The sequence below is a fragment of the Myotis nattereri genome (genome assembly GCF_964212035.1).
Source record: "Myotis nattereri genome assembly, chromosome: 14".
Classification (NCBI taxonomy): domain Eukaryota; kingdom Metazoa; phylum Chordata; class Mammalia; order Chiroptera; family Vespertilionidae; genus Myotis; species Myotis nattereri.
In genome coordinates, this window is record NC_138089.1 from 60,363,781 (window position 1) to 60,387,362 (window position 23,582).

General features: G+C 53.1%; 3 protein-coding genes across 6 annotated transcripts in view; all 3 read left to right on the forward strand.

The window, feature by feature from the left end:
* RHOA (ras homolog family member A) overlaps positions 1–4,496 on the forward strand; it is a 31,855-nt gene extending 27,359 nt beyond the window's left edge. Inside the window, exons 4-6 of the mRNA XM_081106305.1 lie at positions 376–496; positions 2,223–2,353; positions 3,309–4,496. Coding sequence (XP_080962431.1) covers positions 376–496; positions 2,223–2,353; positions 3,309–3,482 — 426 coding nt within the window. The 3' untranslated portion in view covers positions 3,483–4,496. The remainder of the gene's footprint in view (positions 1–375; positions 497–2,222; positions 2,354–3,308) is intronic.
* A 381-nt stretch (positions 4,497–4,877) lies between these two features.
* On the forward strand, positions 4,878–6,555 carry GPX1 (glutathione peroxidase 1; the record flags this gene model as incomplete). Of its 2 annotated transcripts, none has more annotated exons than XM_081105570.1 (2): positions 4,878–5,778; positions 6,019–6,555. In XM_081105570.1, the coding sequence occupies 2 exons, from the start codon at positions 5,002–5,004 to the stop codon at positions 6,376–6,378; spliced, it is 1,137 nt and encodes a 378-aa protein (XP_080961696.1). In that variant the 3' UTR covers positions 6,379–6,555. The 2 variants fall into 2 exon arrangements, with proteins under 2 accessions (XP_080961696.1, XP_080961697.1); XM_081105571.1 differs by having other exon boundaries at positions 5,530–5,778; positions 6,003–6,555.
* An 8,241-nt stretch (positions 6,556–14,796) lies between these two features.
* USP4 (ubiquitin specific peptidase 4) overlaps positions 14,797–23,582 on the forward strand; it is a 31,369-nt gene continuing 22,583 nt past the window's right edge. The window contains exons 1-4 of one of the 3 annotated variants that reach the window (XM_081106308.1): positions 14,800–14,942; positions 17,070–17,197; positions 19,815–19,917; positions 23,125–23,255. In XM_081106308.1, coding sequence (XP_080962434.1) covers positions 19,887–19,917; positions 23,125–23,255 — 162 coding nt within the window. In that variant the 5' untranslated portion in view covers positions 14,800–14,942; positions 17,070–17,197; positions 19,815–19,886. Of the gene's footprint in view, positions 14,943–17,069; positions 17,198–19,814; positions 19,918–23,124; positions 23,256–23,582 lie in introns of all 3 variants that reach the window. The other 2 variants (XM_081106307.1, XM_081106306.1) reach the window with 2 other exon arrangements.

Sequence of the window (23,582 nt, forward strand, 5' to 3'; positions counted from 1 at the left end):
AGGAATTGAACCGTGACCTCCTGGTTCATAGGTCAATGCTCAACCATTGAACCACACTGGCCGGGCCAACATCCCCTTTTGAAAGTGGGTAGTGAGCCCTGGCCGGATTAGCTAAGTTGTTTTGAGCATCGTCCCAATATACCAAGTTTGCGAGTTCAGTCCCGTCAGGGCACATACAAGAATCTCAACCAGTGAATGCATAAATAAGTGGAACAAAAAAATAAATGTCTCTCTCTCCCTCCCATCCCCATCCCCCTCCCCCTCTCCCTCTCCCTCTTTTTCTCCCTCCCTTCCTCTAAAAAATACACACAGAAAGCCACGAAAGTGGGCAGTGGGATTAACCTTGCACTTGGGCATTTACTTTTCCTCCCACAGGTCGAGTTGGCTTTGTGGGACACAGCCGGACAGGAGGATTATGATCGCTTGAGGCCCCTCTCCTACCCGGACACGGATGTTATCCTGATGTGTTTCTCCATCGACAGCCCTGATAGTTTAGGTGAGTAGCTCTGCAGCCTGAAGTTTGTCACTGCCCGTGTGCCTGGCTCACACCGAGTTTCTCAGGTCCTTTCTGGGCATCAAGCAGGCGAGCATCAGAGAAGGACTCCTCAGTGGCCAGAGTCCTAGAGCCTTGAATGTGTGTAACCTGGGCCCTGGTCCTTTCCAGCCTGGGTCTCCCGTGGCTGCCCTGTGTCCACTTTATGAAGCAGGCGAGTTCCAAAGACAACTAGCTTTTGGGCTAAGATTGGGGGAAGGCTTTCCAGGGTGCCTGTACCTTTTCTAGTGCTTCATGTTGCCTCCCTGTAGCTAGACTGGGGACTGCTAGACTGCTATTCCCGGTGGTGTTTTCAAGTCCTCTCTGAGCCCTTTTCTAAAGCATCTTAGCTAATAATGAGAGACCTGGACCTGCCATATTAGCTCAGTCGGTCACATGTTTCAGAAGCCACTCCTTCAGAAAATGACTAATACTGACCTCACACTCTATAAAACAAGGCACTAGCCTTGAAGTCAGAGTGAGCAGCTTACTTATAAAATATAGTTTCAAATCATAATCGGCACCATTGAAATCATCATCATACTAAGTGCTTTGCATGCATTGACTCGTAATAACCGGTGTGAGGTAGGGATTACTCCTTTCCCCACTTTATAAACCATCCCTAACACTGAGGGGTCCGAAGTGAGGGTGTGGAGGCTGAACCCAGCTTGCTCGTCCACCTTGATGTCCATACAGCCATACTCCAGGCCGGCAGGAAGCTGCAGCTGGCTGTCACGCATGTTCAGAGCTCATGAGCCATTGGAAATACCAGTAACCTACAGGGTAGGGACATGCCGAAGGCCCAGGAGCAAGGTGTAGCGAGAACATGTGGACACTGGGCCAGCTGCAGCCCCAGAATGGGGGTGTGGTCAGAGTCCCCTGCCAGCAGGGATGGTGATGGGCATGGGGAGCCTCCCTGCATGGGCAGGTGGCTCCACTGTGGAGTCACCCTGGGCACTGATGCACCCTCTGCTGCTCCGGAGTCTTTCCCTGGGCCCCACCTCCACAGGAGCTGTGCTTCTTGTGGGACTGACAACAGCTGGTGATTCTGTGCCTAATGGTAGGGGGTTAAATTTTGCCTTTTCTTGGCAAAATTAAAACTAGTTTTAAAACTAGTGAAATTCCATTAAATGGCCAGCATAATTCTGAAGTAGTTTCTTTGCAGCTTTGTAGAGAGCACCTGGGAAGGCACATGGGAATTTCTTTAATTATTGTCAGCTGAATCCAGTGGCGTTTGGCAAAGCCGGGTCCTGGAAACACGTTTTGCCAAAAGGCAGGAATGTTGTCAGCTTGACCTTCAGCCCAGGTGCCAGGGGGTGGGTTTTGTTATTTAAATCCAGCCAAGCCCCAAGAATGCAAATAATCTCCTTTGTCTTGACTTTTAGTAAAACTTCCTGGTTTGTGCTGTATAAAATAAATACGCTGTATTGGCTCGGGGTCACCGTCTCTGTCCCTGTCTGCATCAGAGGACAGTGGTCCCATCTGGCCCCAGCTCTTTCTTTCCATCTCTGTGTCCCTTTCTTTCATTTTCTCAGTCCCCAGCCGCCCCTGCTCAGGAACCGGACCGCGCTCTGGCCGCGCTGCACACGGAGGAGACAGACATAGTCACACAGTTTAATTAGGGATCTTGGGGATTCTTAACGATAGAACTTTGTGTATCCCTGAATTATGTGCATTTCGCTATTTTCAGAAAACATCCCAGAAAAATGGACTCCGGAAGTCAAGCATTTCTGTCCCAATGTGCCCATCATCCTGGTTGGGAACAAGAAGGATCTTCGAAATGATGAGCACACAAGGCGGGAGCTAGCCAAGATGAAGCAGGCATGGACGGGCGGGGCTCTGTCACCCTGTCGCATTCTGTTTTCTTTTTTAATCCTCACCCGGGGATAGGTTTTCATTGAGTTGGGGTGGGGATGGGGGTGGGGAGAAGACATTGATCGCACACACCCTAACGGGAATCAAATCCACCACCTTTCGGTGCACGGGATAGCACTCCAACCAACTGAGCCACACTGGCCAGGTCTTGTAGCATTCTTGAACCTGAGGGCCCAAGTGGAGGTTCAGGGAGCCCAACAGAAACCTCTCCATCTGGCCCTTACTGCCTGGGGTCTGGTCATATGAGATGGAATCTCCCGTGAGGTAGTGATACGCTCCACGGACTGCCAGCCTCGGAAGGTCCCGTCACAGCAGGCGTCAATGCTCCAAGTGCAGGAACTTGACCAGGCTCTGGATTTCCCTCTTCAGTTATTACCTTGGTATATGTGAGGCCAAAATACATTGGTGGCAACTGAAGGATCAGGAAGTTCTGAGGGCGGGGAGTCGAGGCCAAGAACCCCGATGCCTTTAAAGGTGATAATGGAGAAGCCAGGTGACCCAGTGGCAGGGCTTCCCCCGTGGCAGGAGGAGAGTCCGGAGGTCTTCACCCCAGGTTCTCCCCCTGGGGTTTCTCTGACTGAATGTCAAGGTCAGGATCTATTTTCTCCGGGGGCGTTTGTCCTCTGGGAAGCTACGGGAGGACCAGGGGCTTGCCTGGATCAGCAGCTTGAGTCATTGTGTCCTCCAGTCCCTCCTTAATGTTAACCTACAGGGCTTCTCTGGCCTCTCCCCAGAGAAGAGCTCGTGTGAGAGGGACATTATATTGGGTTGGGGCTCACTACATAAGAATTTCATAGACAGAACTCAAAGTTGGGGATTTGGTAGCTTTTAAAAGAGGTCTTAGCTGAAATTAAATACACCTACTCACTGTATGTATATAACACTCTTCTCTCTCTGCTAGGAGCCAGTAAAACCGGAAGAAGGCAGAGATATGGCAAACAGGATTGGCGCTTTTGGGTACATGGAGTGCTCAGCAAAGACCAAAGACGGAGTGAGGGAGGTTTTCGAAATGGCCACGAGAGCTGCTCTGCAGGCCAGACGTGGGAAGAAGAAATCCGGGTGCCTTGTTTTGTGAGCCCGCTGCAAGCACAGCCCTCACGCGGTTCATTTTGAAGTGCTGTTTATTAATCTTAGTGTATGATTCCTGGCCTTTTTCATTTATCTATAATTTACCTAAGATTACAAATCAGAAGTCATCTTGCTACCAGTATTTAGAAGCCAACCATGATTATTAATGATCTGGCCCGCGGGTCCTCTGCCACCGCTCTAACAGCCTCCTCTGCACCCCCACCTGATACACAGGCGCTAATTCGAGGAATCCCTTCACTTCTTGCTTCTTTCTAGAAAGAGAAATGGTAACTTCTGTGAGTTAGGCTGTAACTACTTCATAACTAACATGCTTGCCTGTCATCTGTCAGCTGCAAGGGACTCTGGGAGCTACCCCTTCAGGGCTTGACTCCTGAGCAGGTGTCCTTGTGCCTCTGGAATGGGCATCCAGTTTTCACGTGCTCAGCGAGAGGCCCAGGTCCTGCAGCTGTGGCAGTTACAGTTCTGTGGTTTCATGTTAGTTACCTTATAGTTACTGTGTAATTAGTGCCACCTAATGTATGTTACCAAAAATAAATATATCTGCCCAAACTAGATGTAGTATTTTTTGTATAATTGGATTTCCTAATACTGATATTTGTCATCCCCACAGAAAGTGTATTGGTTTTTTTAAAAAGGAAAGTGTATTTGAAAATAAAGTCAGATGGAAGATTCATTTTTAAAATTCCCGCTTTGTCGGTTTCTCTGATAAAAGATGGCCATATCACCCGTTTTCACCCCACATGTCCCAGTCCCCTGCCCAGAGCTGGGCTAAATAAACAGGAATTTGGTTCTGTGCCTGAGGAATGCAGTCGCTCCCGAAGGCGGCACAAGCTGTCGCACCTGGACTGCGGGCCTGGCTCGGGCGCCCTGCTCCTCGCTGTGCCAGGTTCCCTCCGGGGGAGCCACCAGTCTGTGCGCTCGGCTGCCCTCCCGCTGACTGAACTGTTTCTGTACCAGTTAATTTTTCCAACTACTAATAGAATAAAGGCAGTTTTCTACACTTCCTGTATCCTGGTGTTTGTGTTCCTCTCTCGGGGCTGGGAGGGCGAGGGTGGGCTTGGCCCCCCGCTCACCGCTCACCGTGGAAGCTTCCTGCAGGGGGCGAAGTGCCAGCTGGCCCACCACCCCTTTCCTCACGCCACTAGCCTGGCTCCTAAGAGCATGCACACGACCACCTTGTGTCGCATTCAGGTTCAGCACTGGGCTGGGTGGGGAGTGCCGCCCACTGCGGAGACGGGAGGGCACCCCAAGGGAGGGCACCCCAAGCCGGCGTTACACAGATCAGAGTGCGACCTTTTCCTCATTCCCTCCCGTTTTCAGTGCCTGTAAGAGCCAGGACTGAGCTCCAGGTGGAGCTGGTTAGGGATGGAGGACGGCCTGGAATCGCAGCGCCCTCGGCCCTGCATGCTCAGGGCTCCATTCTAGGCCCTGGGGCAGGGCCCTCCAGGCTGTACAAGGAGGAGGGAGGCCCTGGGGCAGGGCCCGAACACCTCGGACAGCCCCGGATGCAGGGAACTGAGCGGCGCTGGCTGCAGGGCCTGTGCTCTGCCCGCTCCTGGCACTGCCCACCCTCAGCCTTCCTGGAACCACAGCCTCCTCGCAGAAGAACCTGCCTTGGCCGGTGCTGCCAACCCCCCATCGCCACAAGCCACAACTTGCTGAGCGGGGACAGCCCCGGGCAGAGGCCGGAAGGGCGGTGGGCGGGAGAGCGCCAGGTGCTGTCACCTGCAGCCGCCTCCCGCCCCTACGAGGGCCTTGGAGGCCGGGCCCTGGCGCCCGTCGGGGTAGCGGTCGCGCCCGGCTGCGCGCAGCTCCGCAGGGTCTGGGCGGTGTCTGCATCCGGCCGGGTCGCACCCTCCCGCGCCGCCGGTCACCAGCCGGGAGGCGGATGGGGCGGGCGGAGGGGGTGGAGCTGCCTGTCCCACGTGACGCCGCGGCCGGCCTGTGCGTTAAAAGGCGCTGCGCCCCGGGTCCCCTGGTGTTCCTGTCCCCGTTCCTGTCCCCGGCGCGCCCTGTGCAGCCCACCCCACGCCATGTGCGCCGCTCAGCTGGCGGGGGCCGCGGCCCCGCGCTCCGTGCACGCGTTCTCCGCGCGCCCGCTGGCCGGCGGGGAGCCCCTGAGCCTGGGCGCCCTGCGGGGCAAGGTGTTGCTCATCGAGAACGTGGCCTCGCTCTGAGGCACGACGGTGCGCGACTACACCCAGATGAACGAGCTGCAGCGGCGCCTCGGGCCGCGGGGCCTGGCGGTGCTCGGCTTCCCGTGCAACCAGTTCGGGCACCAGGTGCGCCGGGCGGGGCGGCGGGGCGGCGGGGCGGGCGGGTGGGGAGCGCAGCCCTGCGGTCACCCCCGCCTCCTCCTGCCCGGGACGCGCCAGGCAGCCGCCGGCCCGCTTCCCCTCCCCCGCGCGGTCCCGGCCGGGGTGGGGCCAGCTGGGCCGGGCCCGGTGAGTCACCCAAAAGCCCCGCTCTGCGGTCCGCTGGTTCCCCTCGAGGCCCCGGCTCCCAGCGCTCCCCTCCCGCAGGAGAACGCCAAGAACGAGGAGATCCTGAACCTGCTCAAGTACGTCCGGCCCGGCGGCGGGTTCGAGCCCAACTTCACGCTGTTCGAGAAGTGCGAGGTGAACGGTGCGCAGGCGCACCCCCTCTTCGTCTTCCTGCGGGAGGCGCTGCCGGCGCCCAGCGACGACCCCACGGCGCTCATGACCGACCCCAAGCTCGTCACCTGGTCCCCCGTGTGCCGCAACGACGTGTCCTGGAACTTCGAGAAGTTCCTGGTGGGCCCGGACGGCGTGCCCGTGCGCAGGTACAGCCGCCGCTTCCCCACCATCGACATCGAGCCCGACATCGAAGCCCTGCTGGCCCAGGCCCCCGGCAGTGCCTAGGGCGCCCGCTCACCCACCGGCCTCTGGGGGTGTTTATCCATGACGGTGTTGCCTCTAAACCTACGCGGAGGAATGCCTGATGTCCAGCCAAACCCCCCCAGATGCGCCCTGGTCCTGCCCACCCCCGCCTCCCCCTCCCACACATGGCTTTCCCAATAAACTGCCGCTGTCCGCCGACTCTGTCTGTCCTGTGTCAGCTGTCCTGTGTCAGCGTCAGCGTGGGGACACACACACACACACACACCTTTCCCTTCCCCTCTCCGCATTGTCACGGGCTGGGAGCTGGAGCCCCCCACCCTCCACTCCCGGCCAAGCCTGAGCTTCCTCTGCAGTGTGTGGGGGCCCCTCTCCTATGCGGCCGGGCTCCTGGCCCAGTGTCTCCCTCTCCCTGCCACGCAATAGGGCCATCCCCAGGGGCCTGTTGGAGGAGAAAGTCCTGACTCCGGAAGGGAGGACGGGCGAGGGCTGACTCCTAGCCCAGCGTGGGCCTCACCCTGAGCGTGTGCTGGGCGTGAAGTGACCTTCACACAACACGGCGCCATCTCAGGCTCCCACTCCCGGAGTCTGGCTTCTCCAAGCGTTGGGCCCACACAAGCCCGTTTTACAGTTGGAAGCTCATGCAACATGACAAGTTCTTTCCCCATTTCCTTTGCTAGACCTTTGCATGTTGCTACCTAGCACGTCTGCTCCCATGCGGTCCTCACTGTCCTCACTGGTGGCTGCCTCTCGTGGATTCAGAGTGAGAAGCGTGTACCACACACTGGCCCTCTGGCCGCGCCCTGCAGGGCACTTGGCAGTCAGTTGCAGATGCAGGGCCAGGCCTGGGGTAGGAGCTTATCTCGGGGGCCAGCTGCTGCTGCTGAGGTGTGGCACACGGCCGCCTCTCCGTCTGGGGGTGCTGCTGTCAGTGATCTTCCCTGCAGACCTGGGACCACCTCCTGTCGCAGTGGGAGGGGCTCCAGGGCTGGGATGGAGCCTCGCGCGTGGGCAGCCAAGGACCCGGATGCAGGCAGTGTCGGCCCAGCCAGGATGTGGCCTGAGGCTCCGGGGCCCTGGCCTTCATGCTCACGGTGGTGGTTCAAGTCTCTTCTGTGCCTGAACCAACTCTCGGAACTCCTTCATCCCTAAGCAGCAACCTGCTGCGCCCTCCCCCACTTCTGTGCCCTGAGGTCATTCGGGGCGAAGGCCTCTGCAACTGTCCTGTTCCCTTTGGATCCCACCCTGCCTGTCCCCTCAGAACTCAGGATCTGCTTGCCCCCAGGGTGGGAGTCTGGAAGGTGGACTGGGGCTGGCCATCTCAAGGCCCACACAGGGCCTGGCCTATGACGTGAATCAGCAAACGTTTGTCAATACGAAGAGACTTTGATCATTTGTGGCCTCCAAATCCGATTCCTGGAATGGAGAACAGCAACTATACATCTGGGTGTATCTGGGTTTACCCAAGCCACCTGTGACTCCCACACCCCACATTTCTTCGCTAAAAGCCCTGTGCCCCTGACTGCACCCCTCCATTCCATCCTGTGCCAGGGGCTCTGCTGGGTGCCAGGGTCACAGTCCTCAGGCAAAAAGATGGCATCATTACGAGAAGCATGTTGAGCTCCATGAGGTCGCCCGGGTGCTCTGAGGGCCTGGCTTGGGAGGGACGACATGCTTCGCCTCCTGGAAGAAGCCACAGTGAAGCTGAAGGGAGGGCAAGAAAGTGGATGAACGCCGAGACCGGTTTGGCTCAGTGGATGGAGCGTCGGCCTGCGGACTGGGGGGTCCCGGGTTTGATTCCGGTCAGGGGCATGTGCCTGGGTTGCGGGCATATCCCCGGTGGGAGATGTGCAGGAGGCAGCTGATCGATGTTTCTCTCCCATCGATGTTTCTAACTCTCTATCTCTCTCCCTTCCTCTCTGTAAAAAATCAATAAGATATATTTAAAAAAAAAGAAGAAAGAAAGTGGATGAAGGAACATGCTGATGGAGGGTAGACTGGCAGTGAGCAGCGTGTAGGGGCCTGGGTGGGGAGGGGGCCTCATTGGCAGTGGGACACACAGGAGGAGCAGGTTGGGGGAGGGGTGTGTGTGTTTGGATTCAGGTGTGGTGCCTGAGACATCCTGATGGCATACTCAGGGCAGGTGGTTACAAGAGGCTCAGAAAAGGAGGATGTTGGAGACAAAGGTCTGGCCAACGGCACAGTAAGTAGCATGGAGAGGATGGCATTACCTGGGGAGAGTGGCAAGAAGAAGATGAGGCGTGCAGGCCTGACTCACCATCCTTCCAGGCGAGGTGGCAGAGAGGCGCCCTGGGAGGAGCAAGGAACCCAGGGAAGGCGTGTTCTGGAAAGGATGATCAGCTGGGTCAAGTGCTCACTGTGTGTGTTCGCCAGCCAGTGTGGTTCCTGGGAGGCAGCTGGAGCTGGAGCTGGAGCTGAGCGCCAAGTGCCTTGTTGTTCCGGTCCGGCTCCAGGAGCTACATATATAGCACGCAGGACCCCCTGGGCCGGCGTGGCTCAGGGGGGAGCGTTGTTGACCTACGAACCAAGAGGTCACAGTTCGATTCCCAGGCAGGGCACATACCGGGGTTGTGGGCTCAGTCCCCAGTGGAGGGCGTGCAGGAGGCCGCCGATCAATGATCCTCTCTCTTCACTGATGTTTCTATCTCTCCTTCTCCCTGAAATCAATTAAAAAAAATCACCTGCATTCTTGCTAAACCTACTCAGTGACCTACAGCTGAAGGTATGAGAGCCTTCCTGCTCCGTTCTCCCCTTTCCTGCGAAGTGTCAGTGTGGCTCCCGCCCCACAATCTGGGGCGCTCTAGGATGGGAACCCAGAGCTTTCGGATCTGCCTCCAGCCTTTCCCCAGGCTGGCTGGGGACTCACCCCTCCTCAGTTGACGCCTTGGGCTACCCCGGAAGGGAACTTCGGAACTGACTCTGATTGGGGAGTATTCCTGCTCAGACTTCCAGCTGCCTCCCTCCCTTAATTGAAAGTCCTTTCCAACTCTTTATTCTTCAGGAAGACTCAATAAAGCCAGTAAACCAAGGGGAAGCTGGACATCTTCCCCCAAAACACACACACACACACACACACACACACACACACACACACACGCACTTTCCTGCACACACACATTCTTTATCGTTCAACCATGTAACTGCTCCTGGCTGCGACCTGCACCCACCCCACCCCCTGTGACTCAGCATAAACACAGTAAAATGGAAGGAATCCCAGGGCGCCTGCCCGAGTTGCTGCCTTTGGTAGAAGTGGCTGCAGGACGTTGCTGCTCTGGGAGCGGGCGGCAGCGTTTGGGCCGGTTACTCTAAGAAGGGGGTGGGCCCTGCTCTTACTCAACTAGGTTCAGAAACTTCCACTTCAGTACTTCTTTCCAGCAATGCTATTTGTTTGTTTTGCCTTTTTAAAACATTAAACCTGTTAAGATTATTGTATTGAAGTCACTACAATGTACAGTATTTTCATATTTTACAATTTTATTTGTTAATTACATCTCAATTTTAAATAATCTGATGAAATTTGGCCAGGCACTTCTTACACAATTAGTCCTTTATCAGACGACTTCCTTATTCTGAGAAAATGTAGTTTCAAAAACATTTACAGCAAGATTATTTTTAGAGAAACATTCCGGGTCGGATCAGCCTAATAAATTGCATGAATGTTAACTTTTGGACTGGAAAAAAAACCAACAACACAAAAATACCGGGCCAAAGTCCCCCAAGAGAACACAGCCTGGATTTTTAAAGAACGGGTAGGGATTCCTGTCCGAGTACTTTGACAATCAGCAGATGGGCTGGCAGAGCAGGCTTCCACATGGAGGTTCGACACCCCTGGGCGGACACTAAAGCAAGCCCTGCTCCAGCCGGTCAACAAGTTACTGGACTCAGGCCTGGAATCGGGGGCCGCTAGGCTGGGAGCTGGGAGCACAAACGAGCCAAGTTCTGGCTCAGTGAGTGAGGTCTCATGTGCCCTGACCCTGGGGGTAACAGACAAGCAAACTCTGAGCTTTGACCTTCCCAAGAACTTAATTCCAGGCTTGTCATGTGAGAAAGGAAAAACAAAAACCACCAGCTAGGAGGCCGCGTGCCGGTGGGTGTTCTGTTAGTTGCATCAAAAGCACTAAGACTGACAGGGCCCGATAGTGGTGTGCCGGGCGGGGCCCGGCAGCCTGTCCAGCACCCACTCTGCAGACAGAAACCCCACCCCCCGAGCCCTTCCCAGGTCCAGCGTGGCTGCGGCCAGCAAGGCCAAGGTAGGAGACCTCAACATGGACTCACTTAATCCGAATGCCTAGATTCTGAGCGGTATCCAGAGGCAGCCCGACATGGGTGCTATCCCCCAGGGCTGCAGGCCCCCCCGCTCCACGGGAGGCAAGTGAGGGGGTCTGAGTCTCCCTGCAGAGGAAGCACCCCGACCCCAGCTTTCTCCGTCCCCAGCACGTGACTGTGAGGTGAGCCTAGAGAAGCCCTGGTCCTCTTGAGAATCCCTTTGCAGACGCATCAATGGCCCCCAAAGCCCCGGAGGATGTTAGGCATGCCTTTGTTGCTTAAGTTTCCTTCCCAGAAAAGTGTCTGCAGCATCTCCCTCCACGTTCCTGTAGCACTTAAAAAAAAGAAGTTTTTATTGATTTTTAGAAAGAGAGGGAGACAGAGAGATAGAAACATCCATGTGTCATCTATCAGCTGCCTCCTGCACGCCCTCTACTGGGGATCAAGCATGTGCCCTGACTGGGAATCGAACCCCAGACATCTTGGTCTATACGGGATGATGCTCAATCCACTGAGCAACACCAGTTGGGCTCCTGTAGCACTTTTATGGTTGGGCGCGGCTACAGTGTTTTGGACAGGTTCATGCCTTGGACTGATGAGAGGGCACGGTCCTCTCATGGCCACGTGCAAGTCCCAGCTGGAGGGCAGAGCCTTCCCAGCACAATTACAGCCAACAGCTCTAGCTGTGAGCTTGAACCTGTGGTCCGAACACGTGGCCCCATGTGCCTTGTGATGGAGTTCAGGTGCATGTAATTGAGTGGGACTGAAACCCACGAGAATGTTGTAAACAGATTGATCACACCCTTACATTGCTTCGTGGAATCCGTCTATAAAAAAAAGACACGGCTTGTGGGCGAGGGCGCTGTCTCTCCATCTGGGAGCAGCGTCCCACCGAGACCCAGCTTCCATTCTCTTGTCTGTCTTTTCTTACTCCTTTCATCACCCCCACTCGGGCTCACCCTTGGCCGTGCTCGCGCGGCACATTTTATCACACAACACGGGACATTATCATTACATGTGAAACCTTCCCCAACCACACAGGCTGCGAACCCCTGCAGGGTAAGGACTGGGAGCACAGAATAGATTAGTCAAATGAAGAAATGACTAGTATCTGGATAATCCTTTTATTTGTTCATCCAAGAATTGCTCTGTGCCAAGGGCAAACGACAGACCCAATTAACGTCTGAACACTTGTTTATGGTTCAGACAGTGATGGCAACAGAACTGGAGGAGAAAGAACTGCTGGCCACACCTGGCCTTGGGTGCCACACCCTCCTTGTCCAGTCAGGGCTGGGCATGGCCAGGGACATAACCAGATGGACTGTCCTACAGCAGCGGGCGTCTCCAAGGTAGGAAGGTGATCCCACTTCCTCCTTGAAATCCTTTCAGGTTTTTGCCTCTGTCACCTTCTCCAGTAACCTAGCTCTTAAAAAAAAAAAAAATATATATATATATATATATATATACACACACACACACACACACACACACACATATATATACACACATTTATTGATTTCAGAGAGGAAGGGAGGGGGAGAGATAGAAACATCAATGATGACAGAGACTCATTGATTGGCTGCCTCCTGCACGCCCCACAACTAGGGCATGTGTTCCAACCGGGAATCACTGGTGAACTCCAGGTTCATAGGTCAATGCTCAGCCACTGAGCCATGCCAGTTGGGCAGTAATCGAACCCTTATATAACAGAGGTTATAGTGGCACTGATAGGACCTTTAATTCTTCTAAAATGTACTTCTAGCTTTTAACTTCTTTACAGTCCCCTGGGCATGGTAAGGAAGCACAGGCAAGCAGGAAGCAAGTGATGTCTCTCCTGCTGCCACCTCTCATCAAAAGGGCCCATCATCTGTGAACACGGCGCCTGCACTCTGGCTGCAGGCCAAGGAGGGACCTGGGGTGACTTGGGAATGCCAACGCAGTGAAGTGTAGAGCAAGCCATGGCACCAGCCACGGTGAGAACTTTGACTTGCAACCAAATAAAGCTTCAAGTTCACACACTCAGATCTTACCAATCCTCAAATAGATCACCACAGACCAAGATCAAAGAGTACGTGACCAATCACCAGCCAGGCCTCTTTCCTCCAGCTCCCTTCCTGCTTTCCTTCCTGTTTTTTGTGGCCCACGTTCCTATGGCAACGAGTTAAGTTCTGGGGTTTGGTTATGGCGCCAAGTGAGTGCCCCAGTAGGCCTAACCTCTCCCTGCAAATGGCACAGAGACAGCACAGCCCTGGGGCCAGGTGTCTCTCGAGCTGAATCACTCATTTCCTCCCAAATGTGTGGGTCACTCCCACAATAGCAGGAACACACCCAGATGCTCATTGTTACTAGTTCTAGGTTTTTAACTTAAAAAAATATATATATTTATTAACTTCAGAGAGGAACGGAGAGAAACAGAAACATCACTGATGAGAGAGAATCATCGATAAGCTGCCTCCTGCACACCCCACACTGGGGATCAAGCCCACAACCAGGGCATGTGCCCCGACTGGGAATGGAACTGTGACCTCCTGGTTCATAGGTCAACTCTCAACCACTGAGTCAAGCTGGCTGGGCTTTTTTTTTTTTCCTTTAACATTTTAATCAAACTAACTTAAAAAGTTTTAAGCCTGGCCAGTGTGGCTGAGCGTCGTCGACCGATAAACCAGGAGGTCATGGTTCAGTTCTCGGTCTGAGCACTTGCCATGGGTTGCAGGCTTGATTACCAGTGTGGGGTGTGCAGCAGGCTGCCAATCAATGATTCCCTCTCATCACTGATGTTTCTCTCTCTCTCCCTTCCTCTCTGAAATCAATACAAGTTATTTTTTATTTTATTTTTTTACAAGTTATTTTTTTAAAAAGTTTTTAAAACTTTAGAAATGATGATCAGTGCGACCTTCTGACTATGAAGTCTCATTTTCTTCCTTGAATTTTAACTACTGGCACTTTGTAGCTTCATAGAAATTGTAGGAAGTGCCCGTAATCAGCACACTATTTTCACAGCGATTTAACAGCACCGAAGAGATCCAGGTTTAAAGAGGTTTCCCGAAGGTCTCATTTTTGTAAGTAGGTTTTGTCCTCATTCCTCAGGACAAAGGGTGCAGACGGCGCAGAAGCCGCTGAGAGGGAGCCGGAAGCAGACACTCTCCAGTGGGGGTTCCGACGAAGGTTCGGCCACCCACCCACCTTCCTTTTCCCGTAAATAACAGGACTAAGGGTAGTGTTTCTCACTGCATAACATTTTTCACGATTTCAAAGGGCGTTCGGGCGGCTCCCAGATGCACAGCTCCCGCCAGTGGGCACTCCCGATCCCCCTCCCACAGGAGGGCTGTGTTCCGTGGGCAGGTCTCCGCGGGAAAGTGTTCAGACACTGCACTGGTGGCAGCCGCCGGGGAAGCCCGGGCACCGCGGGTGGGGACACACCTGGGCCACGGCCCCCGCCCCACCCCGCGCCGTCCCCGCGCCCTGGCTGCTTCTCCCGGCGACACAGCTAGTCGCTGGCTCGGGTGGAGGGCTCGAGCTTCCGGGTGTCATCTGAACCCCCCTAACGCGGAGGACGTGGGGACCCCGAGGCCGGCCCCCAGAGGGTGAGAGACCTGGCCTGGGTGGCTGATGGGCAGCAGGTCCCCTACGTGCCCGCCAGAATATCAAAGTTTACAGGGGCCTCCGTCCTCGGCCACCAGCTCCGTCCGGGGGATTTCACACCTCGGCGCTCTCTCTGAACGGCGTCCTGGGGCCGTTCCTAGCGCGGCGGCAGGCGGGGCGCACCCTCCCGGCACAGGGCGGGGTGCGGCTCCGGGGGCCCGGGCCCAGCTCGCGGGGCCGCCGGCCATCACGGCCTCCCAGTGACCGCCTCCAACTGAGGGGTCGTGGGCCCTGCAGCCTGACTCTGAGGCCGCGGGGCTGGAGCCAGAAAGGAAGGAGCCGAGCCTGCGGTGCGGACAGGAGGGCGGGAGGAAGTGGCCGCTCCTACCCCGCCGTGCGCCCCCACTTCCGGCCCCTCCCGGCCCCGCCCAGTCCCACCGCGCAAGCGCGGGAGAGGCCGGCGCGTGGGGGCGGGGAGACGGGTGGGGGGGCGGCGTTCCGGGCCGCGGCGCCGGGGGAGGAGGAGCGCGCGTGCGCGCGCGCGCGAGGGGGCGTGGCCCACAGCACGCTGTGCGCGAGGCGGATGTCCGGGTCGGCTGGGCCGGGGCCGCGGACGAGATGGCGGAAGGCGGGGGCTCCGGGGAGCGACCAGATGCGGAGACCCAGAAATCCGAACTCGGGGCCTTGCTGAGGACCACGCTCCAGCGAGGGGCGCAGTGGTGAGCGCCGGGCTCCCTGGCCGCCGCGTGGGGTCGGGGTCCGGCCCTGGCGCTCAGGCCGGGCCTCTCTCGGCTCGGGTCGGGGCCCGGCGGGGGCGATGCTGCTGGTCCGGAGGAGAGTGGCCTGACCCCGGCCCCGCGGGATAGGGACCCTGCGGTCACTTCTGGGGGGGGGGGGGGTGTGGGCGGAGCCGAAGGTCGTCCCGGCTCCCGGAGCCCCGGGGGGCGGACCCGGCGGGGAAAGGGCTGCAGGACGGGGCCGGGGAGTGAGTGCTCACGGGGACCTTCGGGAGGAGGAGAGCCCTCTCCCTCCGCGGACTCGCCGGTGACCTTGGGGGAAGGCGTCCACCCGCGCCGGCCGGGCCTGCCGGTGCGGGCGCCCCCTCCCCGCCCCGGGGTTGAGCGAAGAAGAGAAGGAGATACTTTGTAACTTGTGAACTGCAGAGCCGAGGCCTGCGAGCTCAGATGTTTCAGTAGCAAATGTCAGAAACAGTTGTGGCCGCAGCGTTTCGGAGCCCAGATAAGACGACGACGAAGTCCGGGCACTTGGAAGAGCAGATCGGAGGCGGGCGTTTCTTACGAAATCGTCCGGCAGAAGGGACAGCACCCGCGGGTGGAGAGGTGTCCGGGCGGTGCTGCCCAGGCGGCCGCGCGGTGGGGGCAGGCCCTCCTAGGGACGGAATTGGGTAGGGACGAGCGAGACCTTGGGATTAGCAGGGATTCACAGACGGCTCCCCGAACTGAAAGACAGGGCGAGCGGAGGCACTTACATCTTTTTTATTGTTACTGATTTTAGAGAAAGGAAGGGGCGGGGGGGGGGGAGAAAAAAAAGAAGCGCCGGTGTGAGAGAGAGACATCCATCCGCGGCCCCCCACATGGGCCCTGACCCGGCAGCCTGGGTCCTGCTCTGCCGGGAGTGGAACCCGCCACTTTCTGGGGAACAGGGCGGCTCTCCAGCCAAGTGAGCCCAGTGGCCAGGGCAGCAGCCACTTTTAGAAGTTACCCTGCTTAGGGGTGATTTCTGAAGAATACTCAGCAGAAGCAGAGGACGTTTGAGAGACGAAAATCACACACAGCACTGGGAGGGAAAAGAGCATTTTAGAGATTTGGATGTGTTTATGGGTCCTTCCGGCCCCTGGGAAGCTGCCTGATCTCTGAGGTCTGTCAGTTATAAAACTTGAAGGACTCACCAATATAAATGTTGTGCCTTGTTTAATCACGTATTTTCCTCTCCTGTCTTATTTGTAAAACAGCATGGGATACTTTTATTTTTTAATATATTTATTGATTTCAGAGAGGAAGGGAGAGAGAGAGAGGGAGAGAGAGAGAGGGAGAGAGAGAGAGAGAGAGATCAATGATGAGATTCATTGATCGGCTGCCTCCAGCACATCCCTCACTGGGGATTGAGCCCGAAACCTAGGCCTGTGCCCTTGGCCGGAATCAAACCTGGGACCCTTCAGTCCGAAGGCCAACGCTCTATCCACTGAGCCACACCACCTAGGGCCATAGGGATACTTTTAAAATGTAACCAGATCAACTTGCTTTTTGGCAAGGTACATGTACCTAAAGACACTCCTGTGTGTGTGTGTGTGTGTGTGTGTGTGTGTGTGTGTGTGTGTCTACACATATTCAGACATACACACTCTTAAAGTGTATCTTGTTTGGTCGTCAAAGGGCTACTTGAGTGCTGGATGTTATTATCCCACTTTCAGAAAGAAAATTAGTTTCGTGCCATTTGTGTCAAGCAAAGCAGTGTAACCAAATTGTCTACCTGGACAAGAACCTCTATAAAATCATTATGAAGTTAGTGGCTTGATCATTAGCAAACAAGATTCTATCTGTAGAAATATTTCCTTTAAATAAGCATTTTGAAGCCAATCATTTCCTTCCTTTCATTTATTCATTCTTTCAGCAATCATTTCACTTAATGGATACTCTCACAAGTATCGATTAGCTGTCTGTGCCATGTAGGGCCTGGCCTTACTCCTGTTTGAGAATGTATTTCTTTTTTTGGGGGGGTTGCTTGTTCCCTAAATGGAAAGACCATAAAAAAAAAAAATGAAGGGATCAGCTGCAGAAATGTACAACCTCAGCTTTCCAGTACAGTGGATTTTCCTCCGTCTCCAGGTATCTTATTGACAGCCGGTGGTTCAAACAGTGGAAGAAGTATGTGGGCTTTGACAGCTGGGATGTGTACAACGTGGGAGAACACAACATGTTTCCTGGCCCGATAGATAACTCCGGACTCTTTTCAGGTGCGGTATCTGCTTTGCTTTTCTTTCTTTTTACTTTCTGTTTTGACAGCACATTTGTTAAAGCTGGGACAGTGACAGAAGGAAGTGCTTACTGTCGAAGCAGCAGCAGGGGGGCCTCGGCAGGCTGCTTTGACTCTGGAAATGTTATCGGAAGAAAGGGGCCCAGGTGGCTGCTTGGCTCACGGGGAAGTCAGAGAAAAGGGGGCCTGGGAGGCAGGGGCGGGGTCAGCCCAGGACGAGCTGCCACTGCCATTGCTCCCCCGGTTGCAGGCCTCGTGGGGACCCTTAGGAGAGTTGAGGGGCTGCTCGCCCGAGAGGGGGGAGGAACGTGGGTGTGCTCCCGGGAGGGAGATCACTCCTATGGCTTTTCTTCCTTTTTAAATTGGATTTTAGATAGAAAGGAAGGGAGAGGGAGAGAGAGAAACGCTAATAAGAGAGACACATCGATTGGCTGCTTCCTGCATGCCCCCTCCTGTGGATGGAGCCTGAAACCTGGGCATGTGCCCTGACCGGGAATCGAAATCGAACCCAGGACCTCTTGGTTTATTGGGCGACGCTCAATCCACTGAGCCACACCAGCTGAGCTCCTGTTGCTTTTCTAACTGGTGTTCATTTGGGCAGTGGCCTGGGGTCATGTTTATATGTAACACGCCTGACGTTCCTCCTGTGAGGGGATACAGTGTCTTCTATTTGTGTCTATACTAGGGCTTTACAGACCCTCAGGGAGAGGCTAAGTTGGTTTCATCCTAAATTAACTGCTTCTTACAAGAGCATGTTTCTAGGGTTTAAAATCTCTCTTTTTTTGCCAACTAGTTCTGCTAGAGATTTTATTTTATTTTTATTTTTTTCAATTAGCAATCATCACTTCTCGGTTAAACCTCATTGGCTACGATATTGCCACTGTGCAAAGCTCTGCTAGAGATTTTAGATGAGTATATGGAATAGAAAGAAATAGGATATCATTTTGAAATTACATCTGGAATCTGAAATTTGGGAACCAGAATTTTCTTTGTTACCTTAACTGTGGAACAGATTGTAGACCCGTCGATGTTCATCAGCATTTCTGTGGTGGCTGTTGGTATGGAGGTGGTAGGAGGAGAGGTGGAGAGTCAGCTGAGTTGTGATCCCCATCAGCTCCTAATGGACCAGGTGACTGGATTGCAGAAGTGATGGGTGACACGCCTGAGCTTAGCGGGCGCCTGTGTCTGCAGAGATGGCAGTCGGCTTTCCCTCGCTTTGTGCTGCCGGCATCAGACTCCCGTGCAGGCAGGATGGGCATCTGTCTCCTGTGCCCAGAATCAGGGCAGCAGGGCGGCAGACAGTGCGTGAGGCTTGGTCAGGGACCTAGGACTAACCTGGGTGCTTTAAAAGATGAGCAATGCTTCGCCCACACCCCATTGAGGGGCGTCTAAGTTACATAATAAGCAATGCCATGTGCTTTGTTTCCTGAAGTAGGTCACAGAATGGCTTTTTACCATGAAGTTGCCTCAAGGGATCATTGCAAAAATGTCTGCACTTGTCCTTTTTTCTCTTTTTTTAAAAGGAGAATGCTTTTTTTTTTTTTTTTTTTTTTTTTTTTTTTTTTTTTTTTTTTAGAGAGAAGGGAGAAATCCCCAGTTGGGGACGTGCAGAGGGCGATTGATGAGTGGTTCTCTCTCATCGTTGATGTTCCTGTCTCTCTCTCTCTTCCTTCCTCTCTGAAATAATAATAATTTTAAAAAGTATATAGTAAAAAAAAAAAAAGAAAGGGGAGAGAGAGAAAGAAAAGCATTGATTTGTTGTTCCACCCACTTATGCATTCATTGGTTGTTTCTTTTTTAAATATATTTTATTGATTCTTTACAGAGAGGAAGCGATAGGTATAGAGAGTTAGAAACATTGATGAGAGAGAAACATCGATTGGCTGCCTCCTGCACACTCCCCACTGGGTATGTGCCTGCAACCAAGGCACATGCCCTTGACCAGAATCGAACCTGAGACCCTTGAGTCCGCAGGCCGATGCTCTATCCACTGAGCCAAACCGGTTAGGGCGATTGGTTGTTTCTTGTATGTGCCCTGATTGAGGATCAAACCTGTGGCCTTGGCGTATCAGGACGATGCTTCAACTACCTGACCTACCGAACCAGGGCTAAAGGAGAACTCATAAGGCTTTTAATAGTAATAGTGATGAGAATCCTAGAGCTGGAGGGGCTCTGGGAAGGTATGCTACATGACCTTCATCTAAAGGCAAACATTCCTTTTGTGGTCCCCCAATTTGGCTTTGGCTTGAAATATTTGCTGTGTGCTTGGGAAGTGAGCAGTACATTCCGTTTAAACTCTGTAACACTGACAGTACAGGAGCGACCTACCTCAGGCACATGAGGGGAACCCCCTTCATTCCTAGGCTCTCAGTCACTTGCCAGTCCCTGTCTGGCTGCCTTCCACCTACGGTCATGGGAGTGACTTGGAAGGGGCTCTTGAAAGTGTGGGAAGTTGAGGGTAGAGCATATCCTGGCCGGTGGTGTCCCCCGAGCACCCTTCTCGTTCTCCCTGTGCCCCCACTAGACGTCAGACGCCTCTGCTTCGACTAACCTGTGCCCTCATCTTTCTTCTTTATTTGCCTCTCTGTTGAAGACAGTTGCAGAAGCTAAATCTTCATTTCAAACCCGTGTGATTGTAGCATGATGCCCTTGAACTGATCCAGTTTTAAATGAAACTAGTGAACTGCATTGAAAATTCCAGTTAAGTTTCCTACATTTGCACTACAGAGTCATTAGAAAGACGTATTTGGGAAAATTGTCACTGAGCCTCAGGGAAAAGAGCCCTATAGAACTGTGGTACTTGGGGTTGATGATGCTGAAAGCTGTTGGTTCCTTGATTGATTTGAGAGAGGGAGAGAAGAGGAGAGAGGGGGAAGGAGAGAAAGAAGCATCGATTCACTGTTCCACCCGTCCATGCACTCTTAGTTGATTCCAGTATGTGCCTTGACTGGGGATCAAACCCAGAACCAACTGAGCTACGGGACCAGGACTCCCTTCCCACTGTAAAGGCTCCTGGCTGCTGTTGGCACAATTTGGGTAGCCAGATCTGCATGGTGCTCAGTGTGAGAAATGAAGAAGGTGTATCTCTCCAAATAAGACAATAAGTGGATAACTTTTAACTTCCATAAGTTTTTAATTTATAAATTAGACAAAGGTTTGGAGTTTAAGTATCAATTTTTTTTTAATATGTTTATTGATTTCAGAGAGGAAGGAGAAGGGAGAGAGAGAGAAAAACATCAGTGATGAGAGAGAATCATTGATTGGCTGCCTCCTGCACACCCCACGCTGAGGATCAAGCCTGCAACCCAGGCATGTGCCCTTGACCGGAATCAAACCCGGGACTCTTCAGTCCGCAGGCGGATGCTCTATCCGCTGAGCCACGCCAGCCGGGCTGGTATCAGTTTTGGGAGGAATCTCTTGGAACCCCTGGACCACCCTTCTGTTGATGGGTCTGTCAGTGTTAATCATCAGCCACAGCGGCTGTGGAGAGTGGCTCATCACCGAGGACTAGCCACTCTTTTTAAAAAGAAATGTATTGATTGGGGGTTGTTTTTTTAGAGAGAGAAACATTGATTTGTTGTTCACTTATTTATGCATTCGTTGGTTGCTTGTATGTGCGGGGATTGAATCCCCAACTGGCGTATCAGGACAATCTCTAACCAACTGAGCTACCCGACCAGGGCCCCCTTTTTGTTTTAAATTGTAGTAAAATACATAAGATTTATCATCTTAACCATTTCTTAAAAATCTGTTTTTAAAATATGTTTTTATTGACTTCTCTCTCATCATTGATGTTTCTTTTTTTTAATCTTTATTTTTTTAAATATATTTTGTTGATTTTTTACAGAGAGAAAAGGAGAGGGATAGAGAGCCAGAAACATCGATGAGAGAGAAACATCGATCAGTTGCCTCCTGCACATCCCCCACTGGGGATGTGACCGCAACCAAGGCACATGCCACTGACCAGAATCGAACCTGGAACCCTTCAGTCCGCAGGCCAATGCTCCATCCAGTGAGCCAAACCAGTTAGGGCTGTATAATATTCTTTATTCCAGTCAGTGTACGCTTAATTTCTAGTTGGTCCTTTTTCATATCCTCGAGGGTCTCACTAGATTTCTTGAGGGTCTCACTAAATTTATCGGCGGTTTCTAGAAAATTCTTGAAAAACCTTATAAGTGTGGTTTTGAACTCTACATCCAGTAATTTGCTTTCCTCCATTTCTGTCACTTGTGACCTGTTTCTTTGTCTCCGCATTTTTTATGCTTCCCTGTGTTGATAGAGTGGCTTTCTGTGCTAGGTGTCCTATAGGGCCCAGTGGCTCAGCCTCCCCAATTACCTGGGGTGGACACTCTTGGTGCACCCCTTTGTGGGCTTTGTGCACAGTCTTGTTGTAGTTAAGCCTTGATTGTTGTAGGTATCACTGGGAGGAATTGACCTCCAGGCCAATTGGCTGTGAGAATCAGCTGTGTCTACAGTGGGAGAACTTCTGTGCTGGAGACACCCTTATGGGGCAGGACTTGCTTCAGCGGGGCTTTGGTGCTCACTGAGTCTGCCCCCTGAGTGTGTCCCTTATGGATCTGAGGAGTTGTAATCTGGATGGTCCCACTCTGACCTCTGGGTACACTGGCTCTTGGATCTCTAAGGAGGTGCTAATTTAGCCTCAGCCTGAGGCTACCCAGCAGGAGCTATTGAGAGATCTGCAGATTCCTCTTCTTTGTTTGGGGGTTTGGAGGTGCCCAGATGAGGCTGAGCTCTGAAGCATGGCAAGCTGCTGTGGAGGCTTGGGCCTTCTTTTGGAAGTTCTGGGTCTCTCTGACTCAGCTGCAGTTTATTAGGTAATTTTCAGATTGCAAAGGGCCAGGCCTTTCAGATGCAAAAGCCTCTGCACAGCTTGGGTGGGCAGAGTCTCATGGAATCAACAGGGCGGAGCAAATAGCTATGGCTGCTCCTCAGTCCTACCTAAGAGGCCCCGTGTCCCGGTAATCATCCTGGTAGTCCTGGTAGTCATCCTGGTAATCGCTGCAAGCATCTCTGAGAGAAAGCCACCCTCGAGTTCCGACTGATGCCAGACAGTCCAGTTTCTCCTTGTATGAGTCTGGGTCCCCAGAGACTCGCCCGGAACTGGAGTTCAGAGCAGTCGGGAGCTTGAGACTCCCTCCCGATAGAAAAAGACAACTGCGTCCTCAGTTGCCAGCCCTTCCCGCATGCGCGGCTCTGTACCTCTGCACTTTACTTCCATACCTCCTCTGAGTCTCAGTGTGCTTTTCTCTTTCCTTCTAGTTGTAGAATTTCCACTCAGCCAGCCTTCCTGTGGTCCTGGATGATGTCCATTTTGTCTTTTAGTTGTATTTTTGAAGTGGTTGTGTGGGGCAGCAATTTTAGGTGTTTACCTATGCCGCCATCTTGGTTTTCTGACATCATTGATGTTTCTATCTCTCTCCCTTCCTCTCGGAAATCAATAAAAAAATACTAAAAAAAGAAGAAAACTGCATGGGCTCAATGACTCTTGGTAAATAAACTTAATTCAGTGGCTTGTTTGTTTGCTTTCTTAGTAAGTCTTGAGAGGAAGACAACATTTGACAATGCAGTTTCACTATCAGGATATTATGTTAAATGTTCATAATAATTAGCCATTTTAATTGTGGATGTACTTTGGGAATGTAAGTTGGAGCTTTTCTCTTTTAACCTCCTAGAAGGAATACCAGTTCCCCATAAAATGTCCAGAAAACATGGCTAGAGACCAAGGATATAGTCAGGTCTGCTCTATTCTGGCCAGTGACAGAGTTTTGTAAGTTTGTACTGTTCTGAGACATACTTCTCTGGTTTCTGAAAAAGACATAAGAATCCTGTAAAACAAACATTTCTGGGGAGAAGAGCAGTGAATTATAAGCTGTTTTCCTTTTTCAGATCCTGAGAGTCAGACCCTGAAAGAACATTTAATAGATGAATTGGACTATGTATTGGTCCCAACTGAGGCCTGGAATAAGCTAATAAACTGGTATGGCTGCGTAGAAGGCCAGCAGCCCATCGTCAGAAAAGTGAGTACATACATGATCACACGTGCTGGTCAGTGTCTCACTGCTCCCTGGGGGACGCGGGGGTTGGGTTCCGCAGTACTGGATGTGCCTAAGTGGTTGAATGGAGGTGTGTGAGGCCTTCTCTCTAGTTCTGCAGGGAATTGTGGTTGTGAGTGGTGATGAGGGAGGCTGCTCACCTAGAAAGTGACAGTGAGTGGCCTTCAAACATCAAAGCTGGTAGTGGCGTGGGCTGTGTTTAGCGGTGCCATGGGAACACTTGCTGCATGAGAGCAAGTTCACCTGGGGTCATATGGCCATGCTGGAATGCACTGCTTCTTGTTTATCCCA